Raw genomic sequence first — 23,623 nt, 5'->3', positions numbered from 1 at the left:
ACACAAGGTTGAATTATTTCTTCAAGCTGCTGATGGAGAATTACAAGAAAAATTGGAGTTGCTTCTTGAAGACAAAGAGGAAGATGAAGGATTAACAACAAAGTAGAAAAATATTGAAAATACGGTGGATTTTCTTGCAAAAAGAGAAAGGAGGAAGGATAGGAGTAATATTTTGAAACTACTACAAGCACCTAAAATTCTAGTATATACAACACAACCAACAATGCCTACTATTCAACCTTCAACATCTTTATCAAAGAAAGGAGAGATGGGGATGAAGAAATTATGCGTGGAATGTGAAATCTTCAAATCAAATTGACAAGACTCAAAGAAAATACTTCTACAAATAAATTGAAGAATGTTTCAAAATAAAGGTATGTACAAAGATGTATTTAGTGTGATGACGCTTCACATACTAGGAAGGATTGAAATAAATTTAATAATATGGTACAGCAAGGAATTATTTACTGGAAAGATGGAAAGATTGTATTAAACGATATAGAGGATCTTTTTCAAACTAATTTTGGCAAAGGAGGTATGAGAGCATTCATTCAAGATTATTTAATAGAACATAGAATAGCAATACGAGAGAGTGCAAGTCATGGTACGAGAGTAGATGATGACTTTGGTGGAAGTATAGAAACTAGTGAATTTTGGGCTTCTGCCATTTCTATAATATAAAAAGAAAAAATGCCTAGGGAAGAGTTATTGAGGACTGCAGCTACAATACGAGGTGCAACAGGTTAGGAAGATCCTGTTGAGTCTCTTTTAGTTCAAGTATATGTTGCTAAGAGCCAACATGTAGCTTTGATGGAAGAAAAGAAACGAGAAAATTTTGATGATACAAGAGAAGGAAATTCTTCTAAGAGGCAGACTCGAGGAAATGAGGCTCGTGAGGCGGTTTCAAAAGAATTGCCTATAAAGGATATTTCAGCATCATTGGAAGAAAAAACAAAAGAGACAAAAGATAAGGATAAATCAATTGCTTATAAACTACTTTCTGATATTGAAGTGGCAACAAATTTAAAAGGGGTACTGGAAGAATGTATATTAAATGCTAAGATGGAATTCACATTGAAAGAGATTTTGTGAATTGCAAAGAAGGAGTTTCATGATGTTATCATTGACAGCATTAAGCGAAAGAGGTAATTAATAGATGAAGCTGGAATGAGTCATGCTATTAATGCAAGATTATATAAAGATGAAGAAGAATTTGATAATGGTTACATATAATTAATAAATGAAAAGAATAGATATAATCAACGAGTATATTTCAAAGATTATAGTGATAAGAAAATAGAAGCTTTAAGCTATTATACTTGAAAACATTGAGCAAGGGCAACTATTGAAGTATTGGTGAAAGTAGGAGATATAGAAGAACCAATTATTGCTTTAGTTGACCATGGTTCTGAAATAAATCTTATGTCTAAAGATCTTTATAAGAAGCAAAAATTGCTAATTGATATGGAACATGGATGGACAATACAAGCAACTAATAACACACAAAGCAAATCATATGGAGCTTGTCCAGATGTCAAAATTTGGATTGGAGATGTTGTGACAGAACAACATTTCTTTGTTCAAGATACAACGTCTTATCCATTGATTTTAGAACAACCTTATATTACGGCAATACGGATAGAAACAAAAGTATTAGATAATGGTTTTGCTTATGTAAGGATACATAGTAAAGATGGAAAGAAAGTTGTATAATTTCTGACAGTACCTCTTAATCATGAATCGAATCAAGATAGGTTGAGGGAGAAACCATTGCCAAGGATTATTGAAGGATTTAAGGATTTTGGAGAAGTACCACTATAAAGCAGGATTATGGAGGTACAAAAGAGGAGGTACTCTCGTAAGATGAAGGTGCCTTTGATGCTAATTTTATTGGTATTTTTGAGAATGGAAATATTATGTATAAGAAAGTTGATAATTTTAAAAGAAAAGAAAGAAAAAGATTATATAGTATTGAAAGAGAATTATATAAGTTAGAGACATTAGAAGATGATGAGAAGATTTTAGGTATTTATGAAGAAAATAGATTGGAGGATTCTTTAGAATTAATTGCATCTATTGTATTAGGAGATAAAGATAAGATTATGGAAATTCATTTGAAGGAGGTTTATTCTATACTTGAATCTTTTCAAGCACCAAAAATTATTGTAGAGACAAAATATAAAACAGTAGATAAAAAGGTAAAACTTGTTGCCGGACCTTTATCAGAAAATTTCAAGGAACAAATGGAAAAAACATCAAAAGAAGAGAATTTAAGAGATCCAAAGAAGATTGGACATCAATTTACAAAGGAGACTTTTGAAGAATTGAAGATTAGATGTGATGGTTCTTTATTTCCAACAAAAATTGAATATTTTAAAAAATGCTTGCAAATCAAGATAAATCATTTGCCTTTGGATCTCGTGAAATAAGATGTGTAGATCCTAATGTTGTTGTTCCTATGGTTATCTTTACAGTACTTCATGTGCCTTTGAACTTAAGTCCAATTCTTGTGCTGAGGGCACATTTACCTAAATTGGTCGAATTATTAAAAGAAAAGATACAAATAAAAATTTTGGAACCTTTTTTTGCTCTATATTCTAGTCGTTGGTTTACAGTGCCTAAGAAAAATGGATCGTTATGTTTTATTCAAGATATGCAGCCAATGAATGTGGTAACTATAAGAAATATAGGTATAGGACCTTTAGTAGACGAGTTTGCAGAAGCATTTGTGGGAAGGATAATTTATTCAATGAGTGATTTATATTTGGGTTATGATCAATTTCAACTTACGCATGGGAGTAGAAATCTAACAACAATGAGAACACCACTTGGATTGCTTAAAATGTGTACTCTCCCATAAGGTACTACTAACTCAATTGCACATATGATGAATGGGATGAACAAGGTATTAAGAGACTTCATTCCTGAAAAAATTATGCCTTTTTTAGATGGTGTTACTATCAAAGGATGTAAAGAAGGAGAAAAAGGTGAAACTTTAGATGAGAGGGGGTGTTGCAAATATGTTGTTGATCATATTCAAGATTGTAAAAAGATTTTAACTCAACTTGAAGAGGTTCATCTTACACTTTCAGGAGCAAAATCTACAGTTGGAGAGCAAGAAGTTCTTATTGTTGGACATTTGTGTGGATTTTATGGAAGAAAGCCAGATCCAAGCAAAGTTGATGCAATTGGAAGGATAAAAGATTCATAAAACTCTTTAACATAAGTACGCAGGTTTTTAGGAACTTGTGTATTTTATCATATATGGATTCTTCATTATGTTCATATAGCAGATTCATTGTATGAATTAGTACGTAAGGATTATCGATTTAAATGGAAAACAAAGCATACTGAAGCAATGCAGAAGCTAAAGGTGTTATTGGTGACAACTCTAATTTTAAGAAAAATTGATTATAACCGTAATAGACAAATAATTCTTACTGTGGATACTAGTCCTATTGCTATTTGATGGGCTGTGGGTCAAGATGATTTAAGTGGAAATAGATTTGCAGTTCGATTTAGAGCTAAAGTTTTAAGTACTCATCAACGTGCATATTTGCAAGTCAAAAGAGAACTTTGGAGAGTTATTTCGGCTATGAAAGGTGAAAAGGATTATTTGATTGGTGTAGCAATAGTGATTGAAACAGATTGCTTACCATTATTTGGAATGATTACTAATTATTCAAGGCCGGATATTGCAATGTTAAGATGGATTACTTATATTAAGTCATTAAATCTAGAATTTAAGCATGTAGTTGAAAAAGACAATTTAGTAGTAGACATGCTATCTAGAGCAAGATATGAAAGAGAAGACAAAATGGTTGAAGACATTGATGATGTTGGATCAAAATTCTATTCGGTATCAAATCTTAATAAAGAAGATAAGCTATTTCTTGAAGAATTTTATGAAGGAGAATTATTGGATATTGGTCATTACTTGAATATCTTGACTAAACAAGAAAATTGGTCTACAGAAAAATTTAAATAAATAAGAAAAAAAGAATATGGATTTTTGGTTCAAGAAGGATTCTTATGGACCAAAGAAAGGAATTGGAATGCCACAAAGAGTGATAGGCAATAAGGAAGAGAAACAAAAATTATTAAAGGGGTTTCATGATAGTTTATGGATAGGACATAGAGGAATTTGGGCTACTTTTGCTAAACTTAAGAAACAATGTTGGTGGAGAAATATGTATCGAGATGTGCTCTTATTTGTAGAATCATGAAAAATTTGTCAAGCATATTTTAATATATGACATCGAGATGGTCTTCATCCTACATATTCTCTAGCTATTCATTTTAAATGGATTGTTGATTTGGTTATTATGCCAATCGGGTTACGGCAAATGAGATATTGGATCTTAGCTCGTGAAGATTTATCAAATCAAGTAGAAGGAAGAGCATTGAGAACAAAATCTATGGAAGGAATTTGTAGATTTTTGCTTGAAGATGTTATTTGCTACTACAGATGGTAGGAAAAATCACTACAGATTGTAGAGAATTAAATGCACAAGAAGCTCATGAATTCTTTGAAAGATGTGGAATTAAACTATCACTGATTACTGCTTATAAACTTGAAGGAAATGCAAAAAGTGAATGTAGTCACTCACCGATTATGAAAGAATTAATTAAAGCTTGTAATAGGAAGGTTAGAGAATGGCCACAACTTTTGTCATTTACATTATGGATTGATCGAACAACTCATAGCTCAATAATGGGATATATGCCTATTAATCTTATGACATGCCAAAAACCAACTATACCAATTGAAGAAAAAGTACCTACTTGGAGTGTGCTACCATGGAAAGATGGATTGATAAGAAAAGAACTTCTAGCTATTAAAATTCAACAATTAGAGCAAAGATCAGAAGATGTGCAAATAGCATTAGAAAGGTTAAAAAGAGCAAGGTTACAAAACAAGGCACGATTTGATAAGCAGCATCGATTGAGGCCTAAAGCAATTGAAGAGGGTGATTCAATTTTGGTCTATGATAATAGCTTGGACAATCAACATAGTGCTTTAAGGAAGTTTTCTAAATGATGGTTTGGATCGTATGTGGTAACAACTGTTCATGATAATGCAACTTACTCATTACAGAAGTTAGATGGAACAAGGTTAAAAATACCAATTGTACAAAAGCGAGTAAAAATATTTAAAAAAATACACAAAAATAAATATAAAAGACCTTAGTGAAGATATAGATATTCCTCAACAAGAAGATGAATTTGACATGGATAGCAAAAATGATGAAGAGGATTTGGATGAAGACTTGGAGAACGTATTATGAATCAAACAACAATTGGGTTAATTGGTGCATATCAGAGGATGCACAGGTTCAGAGGAGGTGGATGTCATATTGTAACACGACTATATCATGAAAATATAAATAAAAAAGTTATTATTAATATTTAATCATCTTGGATGTTAGAAACAATGGCCAATTCTAATGCCAATATTCAGAGTCAGTTAATGTCACTCCACCGACGTCATCAAACCAAGTACCCTCCGTACCAATGGGACAACTAAGATTATTTTTCAACCCTACATAGAACAAGCCTAGTAAGTATATACCGGTGGAGACATCCAATATGCATGATGGTGGTGCACGAAGACTACTTCATTGTTTTCATTGCAGACGGGTTGGTCATTATGCCTGTGAATGTTTGAATCCCAAAGCCAGTGATGATTACACACCAATGTGTAGGAATTACAAGCAATCGAGGCATACTTATCAGCAATGTAATGCTCCATTCAATTTCAATAAACATGATCAACAAATTCAATGTCAAGGAAAAATTGAAGAGATAAATCAAAGTCCTCAAGATTCTTTGATAAATCGGGTAGAATGAGTCCGAGCTGTTCTTATCAGGAGTCGAAAAAAGTGGAAAGGATCAATTCAATATTTGGATGAGTTTGATGTGAAGGGCCAATTTGACTCAATTACGGGGACATCCAATCCTGGTTCTAGTATGGGCTTCTTATCCAGTATGATACCTGACTTGGTTGGGCAACCCAATGATGTCCCGAATACGGAGGCTTTGATTCTATTTCAAGTTGTTCCATTCTCTATGCCGTTTCGGGAGAATTGTCCTTTCTATAGAAAGATCTTCTTAGAGACAGGAATTCCGGGGAGGCGCTATCGACTGTTCCAATTCGGAGTCCATGGCAGAAGAAAATGGGACTATACGAAGTTAAAAGGGAGGGAGAGGATAAGAAAAAGAGCATTCGAAGATTGGGATTTTGAGATCGGAGAGCTAGCTTCAAGCTCCTTCAAAAGGTATAGAATTGGATTTCATAGGGTTTGGGAGGATTTTTGCAATCGTTGCTGAAAGTTAGTGTTTATATTGGTGAATTGGATTTTTTTTTACAATAAAGTTAAGGTTAGTACTCTTGACTATTTTGTGAAATTAGAGATACTTTTGTGGTTGAAATTTAGGGGTGTCTAGAGGGTTGAGTATACTGAGTGCATGCAAAAGTTTGTGTTGATCTGACGGAACAGATAGAGGATATTTGATTATTAGTGTAAAGAGATATCTAGAGTAGCAGATTGGAGTTGTTTAGGGTTTTTGTAATATCTGGAGATCTACCAACTGGAATAAGGTGACTTTTGGCATGATAAGTCAAGGACTTCTAGGCGGCGGTCAAGATACATCAGTGTGGATTTATGGCATTTTCTTGCAACCTGTAAGTTAGATTAGATTGAAACTTCTTGAACATTTAGAAGGCTTGCAAAGACACTAGTAGTAGAAGTTTACATCAATCAAACAATCAGATTGAGAATTACAGCTTGCCAAAGCTTGTTGTCTAGAATTAGGGTTAAAAATAAAATAAAATAAAATAAAAATAAAAAATAAAAAATAAAAACTAACAAATATAAAAAGACTTTGTGCTTATAATATCTTAAAATTATTACAAATAGTATTTCAAAGTACTTTGTATTGGGATTAAGCTTTTACATTGAAATCCGAAATAGTTGTATTTAGATGGTTGAAACCTACTAGCCTACCCAGATACTTGTAAAATATTGTTTTATCTTCCACAACTAGACGCCCGGTGTATTTTCAAGCAAGATAGCATGTAATACGACACCAGCTTAAGATGAATGGTCTTCCATAAAAAATAAATAATTAAATAAATAAAAATTATATTTCATGTTAGTAGTAATAATGGCTTACGACAAGAGGAGGGTTTGTCAAATTCCATAAAAAGTACTAAAAAAGGAGTAGCATCCTTTCATAGTGGTGTCACAAAAAGAAAAAATATGGATATGGTAGTGATAGTCACTACCAAGATATAATACTTAAAAAAAAAATAGTTAAAAAAAATTAATGTGAGTACAAATGATAACCATTTTTTCACTAGTAAGGAAAATTAGGTAGAAAAAATTAAAAATTAGCATGGATTATAAAAAATAGATTGTAAAAAATAAGTTTAAAAAATAGGTGAAAAAAAATTGAAATGGGCATGGAATAGTGACCATTTTTTTACCACCATCTTGTTAAACTCAATTTCATATTATACATTTACCACAACTATTTTTATAAATCTATAAAATTTCACTCTTAGATTTGCTACAAAATTCATAATTTATCAAAGAGTATTTTTTTTTATTCTAAAAAAATTAAAGTTAGTCATATCAATCCTAACTTTATAAATATAATAGGATATAGATAAGATAATTCTATTATTGATATATAAAAATAAGTAATTGGAGTCGTTTTTGAGAATTTTTTAGAAGTTTTTAGAATTAGGGATAGATTGGTGGTCCATGTCGGATCCTCCATGAAGCATTCTAGAAAAATTAAAGGTGGTTATCTAAGTAGGATCTACCATGAAACATCCTAGAAGAAATAAGGGTGTTTATGTAGGTGAGACCCACCTCTAGAATCTTCTAGAAGGGTAGTTACCTTTGTAGGGCCATTTATTAAAGACATTCTAGAAAGTTCTAAGGTGGTTGGATACAATATAAAGAAGATTGATCAATGCCATTTGAGATATTTGGTTAGATATGGCTTTGGTCCCTTTCTCACAATTAAGTTTGATTTTCATTTTCTATTGTATTTTGTTCTATTTCTTTTTGCTTTGTTATGTCTTTTATATTCTATTCTATTTAGTTTTGTTCAATTTTGTTCTAGTCCATTTTGTCCTACTTTGTAATAGAATTTATGTTGCTATAGACTGAAAGAGTTTTTAGATTTTTAAGAGATTTCAATCTCATTTCATTGGTATCAAAAGAAGTATTAATATGTTCTTTGATAGTATATTAATAGCTATTATTTTGTTAGAGGTTAATTATTGTGATTACACCAATTATTGCTTTGGGGCTACTACGAGCTATTTTTAAGAAGTCGATTGGAAGGATAGAAGGCATTATAGTAACAAAGTTTGATAAAGAAATTGCAGCATGGAAGATATGGCATATCTATCTCAGATGGAGGCTCAAGTGCAATCCTTTTTATACCAAATAGCTACTCTGTAAGGACAAATAGAAGCTTCTAGGACAAGAGAGTTGACATTTACTAGGCTAAAATTAAGCAAGTCCAAAACATATTTTAGAACTTCAAGGCAAGAAGATGTATGCCAATGGCTCTTCAGCAAGCAACAATACCTCCAACTATCTAAGACAATCACTACTCTAGGAATTATATATGTTACTAGCTATTTGAGATATGCGACAACTATTTGGTTACAATATTGAGTTCAAAACTATAGAGTTTTAGGTTGATTTTGTAATTAGAAGAAGTTTGAGATCAAACTTAGGAATCAATATCAATCCATGAATGCGAAGAAGTTAGCATGCAATTGATTAGCTAACCTTATACAATCTACGTCAATACAAGATTATGTCTTCTGATTCAAGTTCTTATATCTTCAAATTGACAATGTTTCAATGACGGAGATGATTGATCAGTTAGTATAAGGGTTGAAACTTGTGGTTGAACAAGAAATGGAATTAAAGAATCCACAAATATTTGAGGAGGTAATTAAGATTGCAAAGATGGTTGATGCTATAGATTTTAAAAACCATAGAGTATAACCTATAGGACAAAATCCTATACCACTATCGAATATTATGGTACAAGAACCAATATTAATATAAATTAACGCCTTGTAAAGACTATTGATATTACAAAGTTGACAAATATTGGCACAAAAGGGATTGTATTATTATTATTGGGAGCCAAGCCATCAAATCAAAGATTATTTGAAGCATCTACATTTAAGTACCAATAAATCAAGGTGGATTCATAATCTTAAGGCTTACCAAGATGATAAAGAAGTGGAATAGAGAAACAAGGCTTCCTAGTAAAAGCACTAAAGGCTAGTACTAGAGATAGTTGTTGTCTCTCAAAGACAAATGATATGACCTTGGATAACTATCAAAAGGATTGATAGGTGTATCTAGCAGGTTGACTAAGAAGACAAAACCTATCAAATGCTTATAGATTGCAGCTTTATAGAAAATTAGATCTTAAATGAGATTGCTAATTGATATGGAATTAAAACTAAGGTAATCAAAAGATGAAGTATATATTTAGCTAATATCCAAGAGAATATATTAAATAAAATATGTAAAGAAGAAACCTTGAGGTTGAATGATACATATGCCTTAAAAGGCAAGTTCAAGGTAATAAAGCTCAAATATGACATTATCTTTGATATATCATAGTTAAAGGTGAAAATAAGAAAATTGATTGATTAACAAGGACAATCTTCTTCAAAGACAATAGATGCAAGGTGATTTTTTATGCCTTTGTATCAAGTGAGGTAACAAAAAAATCTACAACTAAAAGCTTATTTATAGAGATGACTTTTATGAAGAAGAAAATATAACATAAGCAATCGATATATATATGGTGGTTCCAAATCTTACGTCAATGGTGGGAAAGACAACCAAAAGAGTAGAATAGATAAAACAACTCATACATGAATATTGAGATGTTTTTCCAACTGACTTACCTAATAGCATGCCACTTGATGGAGGTACCCTTTTTCAAATAGAATTATTGCTTGGAGCTAAATCAGCAAGTTGGCCAATTTATTGCCTAGTACCAAATGAACTTGAAGTGCTACAAAAGACATTAGAAGAACTCTTAAAGAAGGGCCTTATTTAAAAGAGCATGTTGCCATGGAGAGTACTTGTATTCTTTGCACTCAAAAAAGTTGGTGGACTTCAATTTAGTATCAATTATCGAGGCCTCAATAAGTAGACTATCAAGAATGTATATCCACTTCCATACATGGATGATTTTCTTGACTAATTTCAAGGTGCAACTATCTTTAGGAAATTGGACCTTCATAGTGGCTATTGGCAAATACCTATTGCAAAAGAGGATATAAAAAAGACAGCATTTTGTACATGTTATGGATATATTGAATAGCTTGTGTTTATTATTTGGTCTCATCAATGCTTCAACATCCTTCAAGGGTCAGATGAATAGACTATTTTATGATCTTTTGAACAAGTATGTAGTTATTTTCATTGATAATATTGTAGTCTATAGTAAAATCTCTAAAGAGCATGAACAACATCTATGAAAAGTACAATGTTGACTACAAGATAGTTGCTTCTATTGCAAGAAATCAAAGTATGAAATTTGGAAGTTAGAGGTCACTTTTTTAGGGCATGTAGTGTCTTTCAAAGACATGCATACGGAGCAAGATAAGGTGAAAGTTGTAGAAGATTGGCCAACCTCTAAAGATGCTTCTGAAGTCTATTCATTCTTAAGCCTTGTTGGATATTATCGTTGTTTTGTTTGGCAATTTATACACATTGTTGCCTCATTGACAAGCCTATTAAGGAAGAGTGTTTCATTTGAATGGAATTTGTAGCAACAAAGCACCTTTGATAGGTTGAAGGAGGCACTCATTACTGCTCCAATATTACAACTATATGATCTCAACCTTCTTTGTACACTTAACATTAATACTTTTGACTTTCCTATTAGAGTGATCCTTCAACAAAAATTTGATAAGGGTCTTCAATCTGTGGCATATAAATCACGTAAGCTCAAAAGGACAGAACACAATTATTTTATATATGATCGAGAGCAATTAATAATTTTACATGCTACAAAAATATGGCAACATTATCTATTAGAGAAGCCAATGATTGTTTGGACTGATTATTGATCCTTCCTATATGATTTGTATCTAAAAATATGAAATCACGACATTATTATTGAAAGAAATAGTTACAACTTTTTAATATTCAGCTTGAGTATAAACAAGGGCGACAACATATTGTGCTAGAAAACTTATCACGCAAATCAAACTTAAAGGTTGAATTAAGAACAAGAAAAAAGTTTCTACCATTAATAGTGTCATTTCAAGCCTAACTAAAGAGGCAAAATAGAAGGAAGCAATACATTGAGATGTTTATTTCAAGATGGTTAGTGATTGAGTAAGGTTGGGCAGTGTACAATATTAAGATTACAATCTTAGTGATGGCTTATTTTATTTCAAAAAATAGATTTATATACTTAATAATGCTATACTCTAAACACTTATACTTTAGAAAAGACACAACATTCCAATATTTGAACATCTAAGGCATGAAAAAACTCTAAAATAAATCTCAAGGATATGGTTTTGGATAGATTTAGACCATGATGTTTAAGCTTTTATACGCTCTTGCAAGTCATATCAATATAATAAAGCATGCAAGACAACATCTACAATACTATCTACAATACTTTGGAATAGTATTATATCCGGATAACCATTGGCAATATAAGACTATACAATACTATCTACAATACTTTGGAATAGTATTATATGTGGATAACCATTGGCAATATAAGACTATACAATACTATCTACAATACTTTGGAATAGTATTATATGTCAATAACCATTGGCAATATAAGACTGTACAATACTATCTACAATATTATCTACAATACTATCTATAATTGTATGCGGATAACCATTAACAACATAAGACCTTCCGAGAAGGTGATCAAGTATTATTCTTCAATGCCAACTTTCCACTTGCTTTATCAATCCAAGTCCGTAAGTTGGCAACTCGGTGCTTTGAAATTTTTTATATTTTTGTACTAATTTTTGATATTGCATACTGCCTCGAGCTTCTGCTACATATTTAGGTCTATTCGGTCTTTTATATTTCATAGATTAAGAAATTTCATACTAGACTAAGATGCTTCCCGGATTGACACCAATCACCACCAATATTAGTTGTGATTAATGACCAATAAGAGTATGAAATAGATAGCATTTTAGAGTATCACTATCTTTGTCGTGGTAATAAACGTTTGCAACTTCAATACAAGATCCTTTGAAAAGAGTATTCTATCCACAATACAACATGGAAACTTATACAGAACCTCATTTATTATCAAGAAACAATCTAGAAGTACCATAGAGAGTAAAACAAGGAGGTTTTGCATTAATAGAGGGGGATTAATTGTAACAAGGCATGGATAAGATAATTGTATTATTGATACGTAGAAATAGGTAATTAGGGCCATTTTTGGGAAGTTTTTAGAAGTTTTTAAAATTGGGGCCAAATTGGTGGTTCATACGGAGTCCACCATGGAACATCCTAGAAGAATTAAGGATAACTATTTAGATAGGATCCACCTCTAGAAACTTCTAAAAGGAGGGTTATTTTGGTGGAATCCACCATTTAAGATATTCTAAAAAGTTCCAAGATAGTTGGACAAAATATAAATAGGATTAGTTGAGGCCATTAGCCTTAATATCCATGTTCTTCCAAAAATATTATTTTTTCTATTGATATAAAAAAATAAAAATAATAATAAATAAATAAACTTCTTTTTAATTTTAAAAGACAACAATTATTTATGAAGGCTACCCACTCAACAAATTTTAAAAGATAACAAACATAATGAACTATTAATAATATATATATATATATATATATATATATAGATAGATTCTTAAACTTTAATAATTATTCATGCAATTTCATATAACTCCATCTTAAAATACTTCTTTTAAATTTGTTGGAATTATTTATCTAAATGATAGTGGAAATAAAAATATTACTATTAGTATAGTATTTCTTATAAAAATAGTTAAATTTATAGATATAGTTTTTAAAAAATATCAAAATTAATATTATTAATTGATTTATTTTGATAATGAATCTTCAAATAACTTTATATTTTATTAATACATTTTATGTTTTTAATTATAAAAAAAATTACTAAAAGCTATTTTTATTAAAAGATAAAAATCATTCAAAGAATACATATATATATATATATATATATATATATATGTTTAGAAATATTCTCTAACCTTTATAAAACAAGCATAAGAGCTTTCCTAAATTTCAAATCTTCAATCTAATACTCTTTCATTTTTTAATTTGATCACATTTAATAATATAGTTATTCAAATATTTACTATTTGTGACAACTTCCTACATTTATTAATTATGTCATGGTTCATTTTGGTATACTAAGTATTTCTTCTTATTTATATTTTTTTATTAATAATTGGCATCCAAGATATTTGTAAGTGAATACACTTACTTCATTGGTTTATAGTTAAACAAAAATAATTAGTAATGAGATTCTAGCCATAGTTAAATCATCCTAAAAATATTTGTTTTTTTTATATGTTTTTGGCAATCTTCCTTCTTGTCTTCAGACATTAAAAGAGACCATGGATACATACATATATATATATATATATATATATATAGAAACACACATATATTTATTGAACTTGATGTATTGCTGGTCTAGTATATTTCAACTTATTCATTTAAATATGTTTTTTATTTATACTTTAAATAAAACAAAAAGAATACTACATTATTACATAAATTTTTATGTTTATTAATAAAATATAGTTTTTCTTTATTCTGCATAATTTATAAGTTGATAAAGCTTTGGCATTCTCAACTATGTCATGTCATGTTGTTTTCTTAGACATTGTTAGCTACTAATAATCTACAATAATTTATGTCATCTTTCAAATAAGATTTTAATTCTTTGTTTTTGATGTACTAAATTCATGTAGATACAAACCATATTTTTCGTATTTTTTTAGAAAACCACCAGGAAGACACCTCTTTTTACTGCGTGGACATCCCTCATGCCATGCACCCTTGCACACACACGATAAAACTCTTGTTCACGTTAAACAGTCTTAGGATAAATTTACAATAAAAGATTTGTAATGGTTTTTATTCTTAATTCTTTTTTTCTTTTTTGATTAAATTTTTTTAAAAATCATAATACATTTCATGTAATTATTTCATTCACTTTAAAAATATAATTAATTTTATTTTAAATTATTATATTGTAAATTTACTCTTGAAAGTTTTAGTATAAATAAAAGTTTAATGTGTGCATGTAGAGGTGTGTAGCACAGGAATGTCCACAATGTGAAAGGAGGATATCTATGCAATAAAAAAGAGATGTCTACCCAGAGGTTCCCTTTTTTACTCAAAAACAACAAGTATTAAATATTACTTTTTAATGATATTGGTCTTATTAATATCATAGGTACTTCTTTCATATTAACTTTAAAGAGTGGTTTATTAAAAAAATTAATATTATCAGTATTTGAAGGATATATTTACACACATATATATTTCATAATTCAGTATAAAAGTAAATACATTACCTTAATAGTACAAAGCTATTACCGTATGAAACTAATTGCTTAAAAATTTAAATTATTTTTCTTGCTTAATAAATCTTTAAATCTTACTTTTAATTTAACAGAATACACAGATGAATTTTTTTCTAATTTTTTTATAATATTTTAAAAGTTGTAGCATAATATACCTTATTACTTCATTAAAATCTTCTTAAAACAATTGATATTTGTTGCAATAATATATAAATTCTATATATATATATATATATATACATATTTATTTATTATTGCATGAACAAAATAATGTACATGTTGTCAATGTAAATAAAATTTTAAAATATGTGTATTATATCACAAACTTTGAGGCATTTTATTAATCATTTAAATTACAATTTAATATTTAACATAATACATTGGGTTCAAAACAATGAATGAAGTGAGCACACCAATGAGCATCTGATTTTCATGTGTGTGTATGTTTTTTCTTTTCAAAATAAATCTACACCCACAGCCTAGGATATATTACCTAGAATGTACTAACATGTTCATTAATAACACATTGATAAAAATAAAAATAAAAAGAATAAAAACATTATTTTTGAGAAGTTAAATTTTCGTCTGAGAATGCAATTTCAATGCTTCGTCTTTCACGCAACAGTTCAACATACTCTTTTTTCCATTTTATTTATTAAAAAAAAAAACTGAACTAAACTAAACTACCCGCATCACATCATGAACCTCATGCAACCAGAGATTCATGTTTGCATTCAACTTTGCTCCTCACACCGATACACTCGACAGACCTCTCTCACGTCTGAGTGTGTAACATAAAATGCATGGCACATTCACGTTGTGCGTTTGCACTCATCTACTGAGGAAATACTATCTCACCGCATTGATGCAATGCAATTGATTAGTTGGTCTTCCGTTATCGAGATCGGTCATGTGCCGAACAACAGTCTTAGGCAATATGCCAGTTCTCTTCAATGTCATCAAGATTTTGGCAACTGAGGCATAACATCATCCCAATAATTTGACTGCGTCGCAGCTCCTGGAGAAAATTTCCTGGAGAAATTCCCTAGTATACCTTATTGATGTCACCTGCCGCTCGTCTACTCCACGGAGAGAAATCTTCAAATGCGGATTCTTCCTCATCATCGGAATAGTCGTCAAAGGCTTCATCATCATCATCGACGTCGTCGTCCGAGTCGAAGAATTCCTCCTCGGAAAAGGTTGAGATTCTTAATCTCGATCGCACCGTCGTGAACTCAGAATCCTCCTGCTCGGAAGACAAGTAAGAATCATCCTCAAGCTCCCTAATTAACGCAGCCTTGTTGGTCCATTCTTTATGCGCTTCTGCGGCTGCCAATTGCGCTCTTCCAGATGCTACTTCATCCCACGAGAATGAGATGTCCGCATGCTTGCTTAATACCATTAGGTCACCTATCACAATTGTTTGCAAATTCCGTCTGCTAGCGAACCTCAGGATATCGACGAAGTCAGAGTCGTCTGATATTAATATTAGGGTTTCTAGTCCCCTGCGCATATGGTGCGACGAAAATGCATCAATGTCCAGAAAAAAAAGAACAATGACAAAAAAAACTCCACAACGCTTTAATCATAGTGATTATGCCCCAGGTTGTGATACGACACAGCGAAGACGAATTTTTTCTGGAGAAGCAAACTTGCTGCTTCCAAGTGCACTTGCTAACTACTATTACTGATGACTACAGAAAACTTGGACGCAGGATCTAAAGCCTGAGGGACAAAGGTAAACGCTTACTTGTTAATGTAATCAGTCATGTGCTTGATGAGAGCTTCATCTGCTGCTTGAGGCTTGTCCTCCACAGTTCTCACATAAACACCCGCCCTTTTAAGTTCGGTCGCTAAGCCGTAACCTTTCTTGGGCACGAGGAGCTGCGTAGCGATAGCCTGGTATTTGTCTTCTTTCTCAGCCAGCTTTGCCTTGAATTTCTGCCGCCTCTTCCCTTTCAGAGTCTTCAAGTGGTTCATTCTTTTGGTGCGTTCTTTCTCATGCAGCTGCTTGAAATGCTTTAGCAACTTCAAATACGTTTGGCATTTCCGACCGCAAAATTGACAAATATAGGGCTCTTCCGGCTTCACGGCGCCTTGCTCTTCCAACACGCTAAGTCTTTTTCTCTCCTGTCTCTCATCTCGGATCCACTGCGGCACGTATGTGAATGCGTGGTGATTCGCGTATGCAACCATGTCCACCACGAGTCCAAACTCGCTGGCTAGGTCCCTGAGGCTAATGGCCGCCTTGTAAGGCGCTACGCCCTTAGGCGGCTTGTTATCTAAATCCCAAAACACTCCGACAGTTCTTCTAATCTCTTCTTCTGCTGCTTCTTCGATTAAGTCTGCATCAGTGTCCTCACTTTGATTGCTTTCCTCAACGACAGAAGGATTATATACACTAAAGATACGGGAATTCCGCCTAGCACTTATCCTTTTCGTCAAGTCTAATTTCTGCCCCAAATCTAGAGGTCGCCCAATGAACATAAACGACAAGCTTATTCTTCTTCCAGTACAAATCTCAGACAATGAACTGCCAGCAGCAAGATTTCCTGCGCAACTTACAAGATTGGAATTACAGAGAGTAGCCATAGCTCCTCGCTGTCCGGCTTATACAGCAATTCGCAACATGAATCAAATTTAGAGCATAAGCCCCAGTCCAATGCCTCAGCTTTTCATTCTGAAATTCCCCTTCGAAAGAGCGAAATAAAATCACTTGTCTTGTAACCCACAAATTCCCATGATTGCCTATGGCAGAACCACTCACTGAACCAGGTGATTCGCAGCCATTTGCAAATGAGTATCTAACTAAACTAGCCCAGAAAGCGACACACAATTTGCTGCATCCATTCCAAGTCCACAGAAATGCCGGAAGGTTCTATCACGCTGGCGAAGCGGGAGTCTAAGGCCCGTAATCTCAAAACGTATCCTCATGCCTTATCCTCCTACACGAAGTCTCAAAAACCCTCGAAATAAAAATGCGAAAAAGACGAAAGCAAGGTTCGGAGAGGAGCAATCCTGTCGATGCTCGTCAATCGAGAATAAAAAAACTTGGTGAACGCTTCGCTAAACCCCACTCTCGCGAGTGAGGGATCGACCTCAACACGCACAGTCACACTATCCTTTTCATGGAGCGCATTCTAGAGCAGCCGAAAAGACAAAAGCGAAGTTCCCAACTGAGAACGCATGGGGCATGTGCCGCGCTGATGCAGCTGGTGATGACCTAATTTCCAGTCAAGAGAAGTCATCTAAAAATGGCACGCTTGAACAGAAATATTATATTACTACATATGGTAGAATTTTCATGTACAAGAAGATGGAGAGTGTAGTTTGCGGAGTTACACGAAACAAAAATATTTTAAGGTTTGGCACAGTTTTGGTCGTGCCTACTAGATTCTTATTATAGAAATTTCGTTTGTTAGCTTAGCTTTTGTTTGGTGAGGATTTAGTTGCATTTTATGTAATATTTAGAAATTAATAAATAAATAAATAAGTGGTTTGTGAAATTTTTTAGTATTTTTCATAGTAGTAGAATTATGAATTTCATAAGGTTAAAGGAATGTTGAGAATCAGAAGGAAGAAAGAGCTCATAACCAACATACAAATTCTACAAGCATTAATATAAATTTCTAAAAAGAGATGATGGAGGCATTAAATGAATGATACCAAGTATAGATTGGTTGTCTGAACAAGAATAATGCTATAGAAGAATTTGTAAATTAGATATAATAGGAGCTACATAGGATTTCTAACAAGAACACAATTTTGTAAAATTACTATAAATATATGCTTATCTTTACAAAACTAAAATTATTATTATAAAAATTGTAAGGATTAAATTATTCTCTAAAAATATTACATATATATATATTGATTGTATTGTATCTAGATTTGAAGTTTTTATTATCTCAAGTTCCTTTATGGTAAAAGAACTTAGGATCTTGGAACTTGGAACTTTGTTCTCACTTAGAGTGAGTTTCTTTCTTTTAGAAGCAATCTTAAAATATTTTAGAAATCCAAATCGAGTGAGGACATGAGGGGTATATATCTTTATTCCAATATAATAACAAAAAAAAAAAAATACAAATTTAGATAAATTTGTTAAATTCTACAAATTGTTTTTTAAAAAATTAAGCATTGTAAACAATTTAAATTTTTTTATGATGTAAAAATAAGATAAAAGCACCTCATGCAACTATCTATAAGAATCCACAAAATAGACTAGCCCTACATAGTTCAAAACAAGTCCAAAGTTAGTTGGCAAAATTTGAATATTAAAAAGAATACAAGCATAAAATTCAATCTTGTACAAATTATAAATTTTAAAATAAAAAATGCACAAAAGTCTTCGTTAGAATTTTTAAATTTTTAATACTATATTTAAACTATAGCTTAATTTTTTAAATTATATTTTTTTATTTTTAAATATTATAATGGATATAATATCAATGTGAATGATCAGCCTGCAATAAAAGAATCATAACAAACTATATCACTATTTAAGAAATATAAAGAAATATAAAAAATCTATAGAAAATTTATTGTAAAAATTATCTCTAAAAATATTTAACTGAATAAACACTTGTCATATTATAGTCTTTAATATATATATACATATATATATATATTTATATTTAAATCATAAAATTTATAATAAAGAAAATAAATTAGTATAAACAATAAAAGTAAAGAAGATTATTTTTCTATGGTCAAAAACATATTAGCTAAAGGAAAAATCTTGAAAAATGTCATTAGATTTTAAATTATTTTTAATTATAAGGTTAAAAAATAAAAATAAAAATCTTTTAGTATCATGAAGAAAACTAATTGTTATAATTACCTAGATAAGAAGTTTAAAATAGAAATAAATAAAATAAGTAAATTTGATAATATCTTGTGGAAAAGCTTCATAGATGCAAATTTGATTTTATATGTATTTGTAGGTAATTAATAGGTTGAAAACTTGGCCAATAAGTTTGTCACATATTGCACTGTTGTTGACTTGTAGTAAAAATTGGTCATGTGGCTCACATGTAGAAAACTTGTCTTGCAAGTTAAACATATGTCTCCCAAGTTGGACACATATTAGAGGCCCTACAAAACATAGTCACATAGCTCTTAATTAGATAGTGTATATGGAAGCAAGAATAAAATCTTCTTTACTCTTATCAACATCTTTCTTGTTCTTAGTCTTATTTCAAGAATCTTTAGTCTTCTTATCTTTAGTAGTAAGCATTCTAGTTTTAATATTATACCATCTTTGATTGATTATCTATTTTTTTTTTCTAGTGACATAAGAATGTATTTATTCTTTAGTTCTTTGTAATTTATGTCCTTAATATAAAGTAATTAAAATTTTATTAAATTATTAAAAATCACAAATTGTCACGGCCATAATCATGTAAGCTAATAATTACATATAGAAATAGGTAGAAGTAAGTAAAAGTAGATAAAAGTAAGTTAATTCTATAATATTTAATATAGAAGCTTCCTAGAAACTTCCTAGACGCTGCTTTGACTTCATAGGTGTCTTTAATTGACTTTTTGGATTAGAAACGTGGTCAACAAGTTGGCCATGTGCCACACATGTTGTTAGCTTGAAGATCAAGCTAACTATGTGGCCCACACGTAGAAAAACTTGCCTTGTAAGTCAAGGCATGTGTCCTACAAAGTCAACACATATTGGAGGTCTTATAGAACGTCGCCACGTAGCCCCTAGTTAGATAGTATATATAGAGACAAGAGTGAAGGCTTCTTCACTCTTGTCAACTCCTTTCTTGCTTCTAGTCCAGGTTCAAGAGTCTTTAGTTTCTTGTCTTGTGGCAATAGCCATTCCAGTTTCCTTTTAATATACCTACTTGTTTATATTTTGACTTATTATATCGAGATAGCCTTTTTGTGTATATTTTTCCTCATCGAGTCTTTGTCCTTGACAGATTGACAAGAGTACACTTACAATATCAGAGCTTTGTTTTTCTTGAGTAAGAGTGGATTACCCCTTTCTCTTGACAAGACATAAGCATATTAGAAGTTTGCGGATTACCCACTTCTAAACTGATATTGTTCTTAGTATCTTCTTTGTTATTAAGTCTTTCTTTTCTTTTGTCTTGAGCAGTATCAAACAAATTTTTCTTCTTAGTGTCATTATGGCAAAGCTTGTTGAAATGAAGAGTGCAATGGTACAAATGCAAGAGCAAATGAGGGAGTTAATGCTTGCGATGCATCAACTCAATTCACCAACACATGAAAGAACAAGAATAGCAGAAAGTGGGGATATAGAGATGATCGGAGCTGCTTCAACATCTACAACAAATCACGTTCCTTCTCCAATTGTACAACATCCTGTAAGCACTAGAGAACCAAGAATTGCCTTATCCGAGAGATTTGATGGTACGAGATCTAAGTTTCGAGGGTTCATCAATCAAGTACAATTTGCAATTGAACTTCAACCGCAAAGCTATCCACCTCCAGGATCACAAGTCAGGTTTATTGGCACTCTACTTTCTGGTTCTGCATTATCGTGGTTTTCGTCTTTTCTTGAACAACGAAATCCAATATTGGACAATTTCGAAGTTTTTTTGGTGGAGTTTCGATCTATGTATGGTGAACACGATGCAACTCGTGTTGCAACAAATAAGATCCGAATTCTGCAACAAAGAAATCGCTCAGTAATAGTGTATGCTTCATAATTTCGATAACTTGCAATTGACATCAAGTGGGATGATGCTGCACTCATCAGTCAATTTCTTTATGGATTGTAATACGAAGTAAAGAAATTGATGCTCAACTTACCTGATCCTCAAACTTTGAGTCAAGCAATCGATTTTGCGATAAAATGTGATAATCGACTTTTCGAATTTTGATCTGAGAATCATTCACGGAAACCTCAACGTTATTACTCAATGGCAACATCAACATCTTTGCCAAACGTACATTCGAAAGTAGAAGACATGCAAATTGACGCGGTACGTTTTAAACCCCTAACTAAGCAAGAAAAGATTCGTCGTCATCAAGAAGGATTATGTTTATATTGCGGAGAACCTAAGCACACTGCTCAACATTGTCCAAAGAAACGACGCAACTATAAAATGAGGGGTACGACGGTCAAAGAAAACAACATGTCGGAAAACGGATTCGTTCAGCTACAATAGGGACTATGCAGCTGAAACCTTGTACAATTCCTAATGAAGGTCCTATCCTCTCCTCAGAACCCTCTCCTTGTTTTATAATAGACTTATATTTAGGACCTAAGAATTACAAAGCCTCTGCTTTATTAGATTCGGGAGCCTCAGCATGTTTTTTAGATGAACAATTTGTTAAAAGTCGTAAAATATCCTTTGTACAAAAACCTAAACCAGTACATGTAGAAGTCATAGATGGTCGTCCCTTGTCTTTTGGAGATGTCACTCATGAAACTCATCCTATAAAAGTAACAATAGACGGTCATGATAGCTACATAGCTTTTAACATAATTAAATCCCCGTCCAATCCAGTTATTTTAGGTTTATCCTGGCTAGAAAAATACAACCCTCGAATAGATTGGAATTCGCATAAACTTGACTTTTTCTAGAGCGTTATTAATAGTTCTACCAACCAAGTAAAAAATTATAAGTCTAGTATAATAAAACCCGTACTGATAGGTGCAAAAGCATTTATACACGCAGCAAAAGAAGGATCAACTTTTGCTATTTATGCTGCACCTATTTCTGAAAACGTAAAGACTTCAAGTGGCATTCCAAGTCAATATCAGGAGTATCAAGACGTTTTTGAGAAAAAAAATGCAGATATTCTTCCTGAACATCGCCCATATGATTGTTCAATCGACCTCAAGGAAGGAACTCAGCCACCATTTGGACCAATTTACAGTTTATCGCAAGATGAGATGGCTGAACTCAAGACATATATTGACGAGAATTTAGCGAAGAATTTCATACGCCATTCAAAATCTCCAGCAGGAGCTCCAATTCTATTCATAAAGAAAAAAGATGGATCTTTACGAATGTGTGTTGATTATCGAGGACTCAACAAGATCACAATCAAGAACAGGTATCCATTACCTTTGATATCAAGACTCCTTGACCAGTTGAATCAAGCTAAGATCTATACAAAAATAGATCTAAGAGGAGCATATAATCTAGTACGGATCAAAGAAGGAGATGAATGGAAGACTGCGTTTCGAACCAAGTATGGACATTTCGAATATAATGTCATGCCCTTTGGACTCACGAATGCACCAGCTGCTTTTCAGCATCTCATGAATGATGTATTTCTTGAATTCTTAGATAATTTTGTCGTCTGCTATCTAGACGATATCCTGATCTATTCTAAGAACGTCGAAGAACATGAAATACATGTTCGTCAAGTATTACAAAAACTTAGAAATGTAGGATTGTATGCCAAGATGGAAAAGTGTGTATTTCACACTACTCAAGTTGACTTTTTAGGATACATCATTTCAAATGATGGTCTCATGATGGATTCTAAGAAAGTCCAAACAATCATGGATTGGAAGATTCCAAGGACAGTAAGAGATGTCCAATGTTTCTTGGGATTTGCCAATTACTATCGGATCTTCATCAAAGATTTCTCACGAGTTGCAGCTCCACTTATACGCTTGACTAGTAAAGATAAATTTCAATGGAATCAAGAAGCGGAAGCAGCATTTGAAGCCTTAAAGACATCATTTGTCTCTGCACCAGTCTTATATTGTGTTGACTTTTCCAAGGTATTTTTTATGGAAACAGATGCATCAGATTTTGCCTTGGGTGCAGTTTTGTCACAAATGGGATCAAATGACAAACTTCATCCGATAGCTTTTCATTCAAGAAAATTCTCAGTAGCCAAGATCAATTATGAGATCCACGATAAAGAACTTCTTGCGATCATGGATTCCTTTCAAGAATGGCATCATTATCTAGAAGGTGCTTCTAGTCCAGTCACTATGTATACAGATCACAAGAACCTCGAGTATTTCATGTCAGCATGTGT

At 32.1% G+C, this 23,623-nt stretch overlaps 1 protein-coding gene across 1 annotated transcript; it reads right to left on the bottom strand.

The window, feature by feature from the left end:
* Positions 1 to 15,260: 15,260 nt before the first annotated feature.
* On the bottom strand, positions 15,261 to 17,783 carry LOC112288058 (uncharacterized). Its single transcript, XM_024531851.3, has 2 exons — positions 16,386 to 17,783; positions 15,261 to 16,140 (listed from the first exon to the last, which is right to left on the bottom strand). The coding sequence occupies exons 1-2, from the start codon at positions 17,225 to 17,227 to the stop codon at positions 15,681 to 15,683; spliced, it is 1,302 nt and encodes a 433-aa protein (XP_024387619.1). The 5' UTR covers positions 17,228 to 17,783; the 3' UTR covers positions 15,261 to 15,680.
* Positions 17,784 to 23,623: the final 5,840 nt, after the last annotated feature.

This window comes from Physcomitrium patens, chromosome 10, assembly GCF_059467195.1.
Source record: "Physcomitrium patens ecotype Gransden chromosome 10, ASM5946719v1, whole genome shotgun sequence".
Taxonomy (NCBI): domain Eukaryota; kingdom Viridiplantae; phylum Streptophyta; class Bryopsida; order Funariales; family Funariaceae; genus Physcomitrium; species Physcomitrium patens.
This window is presented reverse-complemented; position numbering and strand designations above follow the sequence as displayed.